Source organism: Triplophysa rosa, linkage group LG10 (genome assembly GCF_024868665.1).
Source record: "Triplophysa rosa linkage group LG10, Trosa_1v2, whole genome shotgun sequence".
Classification (NCBI taxonomy): Eukaryota; Metazoa; Chordata; class Actinopteri; order Cypriniformes; family Nemacheilidae; genus Triplophysa; species Triplophysa rosa.
In genome coordinates, this window is record NC_079899.1 from 23,541,090 (window position 1) to 23,549,604 (window position 8,515).

At 41.7% G+C, this 8,515-nt stretch overlaps 1 protein-coding gene across 1 annotated transcript; it reads left to right on the forward strand.

The window, feature by feature from the left end:
* Positions 1-1,165: 1,165 nt before the first annotated feature.
* Positions 1,166-7,663, forward strand: dact1 (dishevelled-binding antagonist of beta-catenin 1). The gene is made up of 4 exons (XM_057343791.1): positions 1,166-1,773; positions 3,527-3,656; positions 4,544-4,699; positions 5,204-7,663. The coding sequence occupies exons 1-4, from the start codon at positions 1,471-1,473 to the stop codon at positions 7,042-7,044; spliced, it is 2,430 nt and encodes an 809-aa protein (XP_057199774.1). The 5' UTR covers positions 1,166-1,470; the 3' UTR covers positions 7,045-7,663.
* Positions 7,664-8,515: the final 852 nt, after the last annotated feature.

Below are 8,515 nucleotides of genomic sequence, written 5' to 3' on the forward strand. Positions count from 1 at the left end.
AATTCTTAATCCGTTTCACAGATGATAGCTGCTCGCTTTAAAACAAATCAGACGTTCTGCGTGGTTCTGACTAATGTGCTGCTTGAGAAATGGGACATCAGCGTCTTATAGAAGCAGCTGTGTAGTCTATTACCAGTAAGGATGTTTGAACACGTGTTTTAATGATCCTTGTTTTAAAAACCAAGTAAAAATCTTGGTAAAAATTTCCATTTTGATGTATGCTTAAACAGCCAGAAAAGTGAATACTGTCATTCATATTTACAGTATATCCCCCTTTAAGTGTGTTTTCAAAGGACAGGAGATCAGGTTGTATTTTAAGAACAGTAGAGGGCAGTCACTACACCTGAACACCTCAGACTCACACACACCTTTTAATCACATCCATAAATCTTCCTTTTCAAATAAATTATCTGTAATTCCTCTAATTATCTGTAATGATAATTATCTGTAATAGTTATTAAACATGTTATTAGGTTATTATACTTTTATTGATCAAACAAATTAAAGAAGGCCACACCAGGCTTAGTGCTTATTTTCACTTTAAACTACCTCTTAATTTGATTATATTGCACAAACACTGTAATTATTGAGATTAGTTTCATCCATTTCCACCTTAATGTGCATGTTTGCTTTTTGATGTTGTTCTTGTTTGAGACATGATACCATGGTAATACCGTGGTTTGAGGCATTATCGCTAAAATATCCTGTGAAAGTAAAGTATTTGGAGTAATATGTGTATGCAATAGTTTATAAAATAGTTATCATATGAAGCCTTAGTAGAATACACGTCACAATTTAAAAATCTAGATTTATTTCTTCAAACCCTGTGAAAAAATACAAATGGAGGTATGGGTAATATGAAGTTGCCTTGTTTAACTGGACACTTTTTGTTTTTCTTTACTGCAGTCAAAAACGAGTAAACATATAGGCTACGCATAATTATAGCTATGTCTTCAAAACTAATTTTGTAAAGGACACTTTCATGACATATAAAAAGTAACAGAAATGTTGCCTTTTGTGCCATTCCTAATAGTCTTTCATTTTATTTAAATAGTTAATTGACGAAAGGGGGAATTCTGAAGGTGGGCGTAACTGGGCGGGCGATAGGACCCCTCGGCATCACCAGTGGGTTTCCTCAGAGCGCGTGAGTATTGATTGAGCTCTGAGTCTGGTTCCAGTATTCACATTCAGAGCCCAGCATCGCGCGGACTGGCCACATCACCTCTCTTTCTCTCTTTGACACAACATTTGGACTTTTTCCTGCTCCTTATCAAGGACATCATGCTTTTAAATGCACTATAAGTACAGGACAAACACTATTGTGCTTTTTTACAGTTTATTCTAATTTTCGCGATCTTTTCGGGTTCGACAATATCACTTTTAATCAGTGGATTTGGTCTAACCATGTAATAAGTATCTCTCAGAAGGTGTGATCAGACTCCTGTAAGGTCATTATTGTCGGATGTATAAATGCACGAGCTGTCAGAGATGTTGATGTCCAGGGAATATTCTGCTCTCATTATGCGCGATCGGAAGGAAAGCGACGCGCGCTCCCGGGACGCGGATCTGGAGCGGGTTCGCACCCGCGAGCGCTTAGACGCGACTGTCGCGGGTCTGGCTGAACTGGGGTACGTGAGGCAGAGACAGGAGCTGCTGGTCAGGAGTGTGTTAAACTTTCAAGAGGAGAGACCGAGCGTTGTAGTGGAGGACAGTTATCTGAACAACGAAGAGAAACTTTTGGAGGAGAATATTTTATTGCTGAGAAAACAACTGGTGAGTTCATTTATTTTATTTTGATCACTGACAATTTTAAATGAATTTTAATACCATGGCACTTCGATATCCTGGAACATTGACACTATGTGTAAAATAACTATGGAAACCATATACGGTAGCATATTATTACCATGATATCACAACTGTACCGTGGTACTCGCACGGTATTGATTGATTCAACCAATCTGATATTCAGGAAAAACGTTATTTGTTTATGCATTCAAAGGACATTTTTGTTGTACTTTTATCGAAGTTTATTATCATAGGACATCTGAATTGGCATTATTTCATTAAGCTTGTTTTTAGTTAGATTGAGGTTGACGTAGTGATAATTAAAAATGGGATTATTGTTTTTTACATTTATATATTTTTTTCTAATAAAGCGGATGTCCAGTGGGTGTGAAACGAAAATTAACAACAAAAACAAGACACAGCTACTTAACAAACGATTTTACATGAACACATGTATGGGATTAAACGCAGTCTGTTATATAAAACAGGGATCTTGCAAATTAAATGGAAATAATTAAGCAATTTTTGTACACCTATTTACAAAAGTAATGGCTTGGATTAAAGTACAATGTTTTGCATTTAATTCAAAACACTGGTGCCCTGAAATCTTCATATAGGCATTTAAATCAAACTTTCTGATGCTGGTCTGGGGGGGGTCTGAATGAGATTAGTTGAGGAGTTTCAATGGAAATGAACTTTTAAAGCCCGGCTCAAGCCCCCTGCTGTCTCAGAGGATGACCAAGATTAAAATGACCAGACACCTGGTTCCATTTAAGACTATTTGCAAACATTTCCATTATTGTAACCCGTTGGGATCCTTGCATTGTAGCTAATGTTTTGTATACAGGAAAGAATTACAAGGTTTTGATTTGTTTCCCGGCTTTTCGAGCCTCAGTCATGTAGCTAAGCGGTTTAAGTTTTGCCCAATAGGTTAAAGAAGAGCTGCAATGCAGTCTGAGAAATGACCTTATGTACATGAACAAATGAAGCAAACGTCTCTGACGAAGTTTGAGGCTGAGCATGTTCAGAATGAAACAAGAATGTAGGCAGTAAGCCCAGGCCATCAACAGCGTCTGGGGTTAATTTGATGCCGTTTCAAAATAACCGTCGGTGTGCTGTGCAAATGGCACTTTGTGTAAAATTGGTCCTCACAGCCCAGCATGCTGAGAGCGCAGGGCCCATAAATCACTTGCGGCCCGCCTGTCAGTACCAGGCTTTTTTACAGCCTCGCTCTGCAGCGAAGGCAACGCCATTCCACTTCTACATGTAGTCTAGAATCTGCCCTGCGTTGCTTCTTCTGTCAGCAAACGGCAGTTAAATGTGCAGATAACGTGTCTTAGATTATGGATCATTTGAAGTAATGTCCGTCTGCTCTGAAGGGGCCACATTTTCCTCGGTCTGCCATTCCGGCACGCTTAATTTGGAATGCAGCACATGATACGGGCGTTGTCAGACGCGTCCAATTGCTCTAAAGCGGTGTGACAAAGCTGGATGGTCATTCCCATACGCGGCGTTGCTTTGGTTTGGGTCGTTCGTACAAATATGTCTGTCTGATCAGGGCCACCAGCATTGAGACATATGCAGTTGGACACACCTGCTAAAAGAAATAAAACAATGACAGTTGCAAAGTTATATTACTATAGAAAATGACAAAATTGTGTGCCACAAAACAGAACTGTGCCCTAACATTATGAAAATGTGTCATTTGTAAACATGTAATATTACTGTTTCTTTATAGAACTGCCTTCGGAAGCGAGATGCTGGTTTGATCAACCAGCTCCAGGAGTTAGACAGACAGATCAGTGACCTGCGATTGGACACGGAGACGTCGCATGAACTCGTGGAGACAGACAGCCGGCCGAGCTCAGGTTGGTACCTGTTGTACATCTACGAACGGATAAAAGGTCAAGTTGCCAAAATCGAATGCCTGCACAGAAAGCAATGTTAGCAACTAGCGAATGCAAAGAGTCTAGATTTCTAATGAGACTCATTTACAAGAATTTAATCGTTCGTAATGTTCCACAATCACTCGGGGTGAGTAATCAGACATCCCGTACGAATTATATCGCTCTGCCTACTTTACGTGGTTTGGGCCTGTGGTAGCATGTGTACCTGCAAGGCCTAATGTCAGTTGGAAACCGCTTGGCTGTTTTGTTTACGCACTAATTTGGTAATATGAACAATCTGCCCCTGTGCTGGAGGCCTCCATTAGTTTACATTCCAAATACAAGAGGTAATTTTAGTGCTGGGACTGAGTGCACTTTTGTTGGAGGAAGGTTATATAAAGTGGAGATTGATTACACGTGTGTATGCTACTCTGTGAAAGTCTTGATTGTTTAAATGGCCTTCTAGCTACTATTTATGGGACGACAGATTTTTTCCATTTGAAAGCTGGTCTTATTTGCATCAGCTAAAAGTTTTGTGGACAGCTATTTTGTGTTTTGCTTGTAGTTGTTGTGGGAGATTTGGTCTTTTCTTCACTATTTTAATGCTAATATCAATTGTAATGTATGGAGGCCTGGTTGCCGGATCTATTTCCTTTGACAAATGGATACTTTCCTGGAAGCAACGTTATGCAAATTGCTTTCGGATGTAGGTTTCCGTAAAAGAGTTTAGTTGAAAGTAAAGCAGCTCTAGCTGTCAGTTTATTATTTCCAGTATTTGCACCTAAACCTCATTGGACAAGATTCACATGATCTCATTTTTCCCCAAGATGTGAAATTGAAGTGTTAACGTCTCTTTCTCTCTTTCTCAGGCTTTTACGAGCTAAGTGACGGTACTTCAGGATCTCTCTCCAATTCCTCCAACTCGGTCTTCAGCGAGTGTTTGTCCAGTTGTCGTTCCACCACCTGCCTGTGCACCCCCCTTGACACCTCGTTCTGTGCCTCCGACGGACGGCAGAAGCCTGCAGGTGAGATTCAGTTTGACATTTTGAGGTTTCCGAGTCATTCTGGCTGGTGTTATCCATCAACACTTTTCCAAACACTGTTCAAGCTTTGGTAAATAAATGCAGCTCCGTGTTTTATTTAGTACTGATGGTTTGCTCCAGCTGGCATCAGAAAAAAGGGTGTCTTTGTTCATTTGTTTCTAGTTCTTCAACTGACGTTGTTTTCTGCGTTCTGTAATTACTTAAGCTTGAATGTGTAAACAGAGGTGTAACGAGAGAAGTTCAGTCCCAAACAGGGATAGAAACTGTTTCAGATGCCTGCTGATGGCTCTCCCAGCCACACCTATAAGCCACTTACAAAAGGCTCATTAGCACATCAAAACTAATCAACCACCCACTTAGCTAAACACTAAGGAATCTACAATAGGGTGTTCTCACGTGACATTCTTAAAAATTAACTGTTTGGTGATAGTTTAGCTTGCATTCTTTTATGGTTTTATTGACTGTTGTGTTTTCTGGTGTTGGCAGATGAGCTGAGCGTTTGTGCCGAGTGTGATTGCCAATGCGAAGACTCCACCTCCAGAACAGTCAACAGGTCTCTTTCTGCGTCTTACTCCCCCTCCCCAGATGGTGGCAGCGAGGGCGTGTCCAAATTCCACTGTGACCTCATTGCCAAAAATGGTGGTGATATATACCGGTATCCCAGCCCTCTACATGCAGTGGCTGTTCAGAGCCCTGTCTTCCTTCAATCCATGACTGGTTACCTAAAGGATGATTGTAACTTTTCCAAACTGGGTGAAGCGTCGAGTGATGAGCAGAAACCATATCACCCCACGAGTTCCCAGAATTCCTCCTGGCATGGTTCTTTGCCAAACAATAGACTGGATAGTTATATCTTTGGTTTGCTTCAGAGGAGAGCGCAGCCTTTGAGGACCAACAGACCCCGAACAAGCATCAACACTGACCCCTCCAAGAGCATTTTAAGGCAGGCTAGTCTTTGCTCACGGGCCCCTGCTGCTGTCCAGCTCCAACAACGGACCTCTGACCTCAAGCCTAACTGGCAGACATGTTTACAAGATGTGTCAGCAACAAGCACTGAGCCAAGAACAGCTTCGCCCCAAAGACAATGGACTGTTGAGTCCAAAGAAGGAACCTTACAAAACAGAGCATCTTTTTCTTCAAGTCAACCACAGAATGGTTACACAACCACCAATGATAGTAACTGTCTCTTGAAGAAGAACAATTCCGGAGCTGGGAAAGGCCAGCCAGTAAGTGTTTTATCAAAGGACTGCCAGGATTTAGGAAGCCCAAATGCAGTTTCCTCTCCCAAGCTCAACAAACACTCATATTACGTTGTGGAGGACAAGAAATCAGGCCAGACAGCGAAAGCAAGCCCTGTTAACAGGAGTCCTAAGACTCAAGCTTCAGTCGGATGTGGCAAGGAGGTGGAGAGGATGGCTCCAGAATTGCTCAGTCTTGGTTCCTCTTCTCAAAGCCAAGACGAGGGAGGTCAACTGGTCAGTGCCCAGTACATCCCTGGCCAAAAACAGAACGTAAATCTCTGCAAGGGTGGCACTAAAAACATCAAAGTTGTTAAAGTGAAAAACACCAACAGTGTGAAAACCAGATCGCATGTTTCCGAGCACGTTTCCGAGATCGCCCACAAGCATCGGACCGGATCTAGGAGGTCTCGACACGCAGACAATGTCCACCACTCGCACAAGTCCTCTAAGAAGTCCACATCAAAAGCCAAGAGAATCCCTGCCTCCATCCCTGAAGGACGAATCCTGGAGAAGCACACTAGCTCCACGGATCGATCGTCTTCCCAAAGACATCACAGGCATCATCGGCATCATGAGGCAGTGTTGGCCAAACCCAAGCACAAGCGCAACGACTACCACCGGCGTCCGAGGGGTCTCCACGAGATCCCGTTCGAGGAGGCTTTCAAGAGAGCTCATCGCAGGCAGAAACAAGAAATGCTGGGTCACATGTACCTGCCGTCTAACGCGCACTACACCAGTCCCTACGCTTACGTAGGCAGCGACTCTGAATATTCGGCGGAGTGCGCCTCCCTCTTCCATTCCACCATTTTGGACACCAGCGAAGATGAGCGCAGTAACTACACCACCAACTGTTTCGGGGACAGCGAGTCAAGAGCGAGCGAGGCGGAGTACGTGGCTGAGAGCAGCACTAGCAGCGACTCTGAAGGTAGCGCAGGGGTCAACTGGCCCCAGTTTAACCAGGTGGAGTCCCATGGAATGACGGCGGCACAGGCGAAGGCGTTCGTCAAAATCAAGGCTTCTCACAACTTGAAGAAGAAGATCTTGCGTTTCAGATCAGGCTCATTAAAACTCATGACCACCGTGTAAGAGACTCACGAAACCGTTCGCACGCGGCCGATCAAATTGGCGGCAAGTCACGCAATCAAGTGCCTAGACAGAATTCAGCTGCATGGCCTAAAACTGCCTGTCATACGCTCTCGGTCAGTGATCCTATCAGCTGGGAACTCGATTTCTGTCCGGCTCCATTGCCTGCACTTTTACAACTAAACGAATGCTCAAAATGGCATTTGAAAAGCTTCTTTGTTATGCCTCTGATGTCGATGTCTTTAGCCTTTTTTTACTTTTTTTGTTTAGTATTTATTATAAATCCAGCTTTGCTGTGAAGCATCTACGTAGCAAGTACTATGTAAATGCATTATACATGGTTTACTTTTCTAAATAAGATATTTATAACTTAATATATTTGGTTAGTCATACATGAAAATGGTACGGAAAGTATGACTTAGCCGAAGCAGTGCATTACAGATGCAGTCTGTTTGACAAAATAATGTTACGAAGGCAAGTTCACCTGCTGATTTTCAAGGGCTTTTGTTATATGCACATTAAATATGCATGAGCAACTGCTTCATCTCTTTTACATGATTAGCTGTAAATGACTCTGTAAAATGAATGTTAATGATTACTCATGTCTTATTCCTTAATAAATATTATTGTTGAAATTTTGTTGAAATTGAAATTATTCATTATTTTTGAGTCCGTTTTTAGTGCTGCTGGCTGCTTTTCTTATGTAGTTCTGCAATATATAAAATGAACAACAGTCAAATTTTGATGGCCTGAAATTAGAATCTGAAAATGTCAAGGACCACCCTAAACACGCTGCCAGAACTGATAAAATGCGACTAGTTTTGGTCTCAATGTGTTGACCAAACAAACACAGTTCTTCCTCCATGCCATCTGTGTAACATTTCACGGACGGCAAAGTACACAGCTGTCAACAGCACAGTTACTCTGGTTCTATTGAAAGACAGTGAAAACACAAGGATCAGATGTTGTGTTTATTTTAGATGTGTATAGGGAATAGATGCATTCATGGGTAAGACGTGTTGACCTCTGAATCAAACATGAATTTAGAGAGGGCCCATTATTTACAGCTGTTTGTAAATGAGAGATGTATGAGATATACTAAGTATCTATCATTTTTATGCATGCCAAAGTAATGTTCTACATATCAAGTCAAATGAGTTTTATGTCAAAGCAAACCTATCTAGATCTAAAACTGTATATAGTGTACATGTTGAGAAATTGCCTGTGTTGGCAACTGCACCACTTTTTGTTTCATATTTTGAGTCACGTTCCATTTCTAAGACCCACTGTTATAGATGTTTTCAACGTATTCCGAAGACCTGATAACATGGACTGACATCGTAGCTTTTCAGTGTCTGCAAAACTTTCTTATCGTGTACAAAGGTGAGATGACTTTTAGCATGAGGTTTACGTTAAAGAAATGCCAAAAGTAGAACATGTGGTTTAAGTAAAAAGTGCAAAGATATAAACCTGT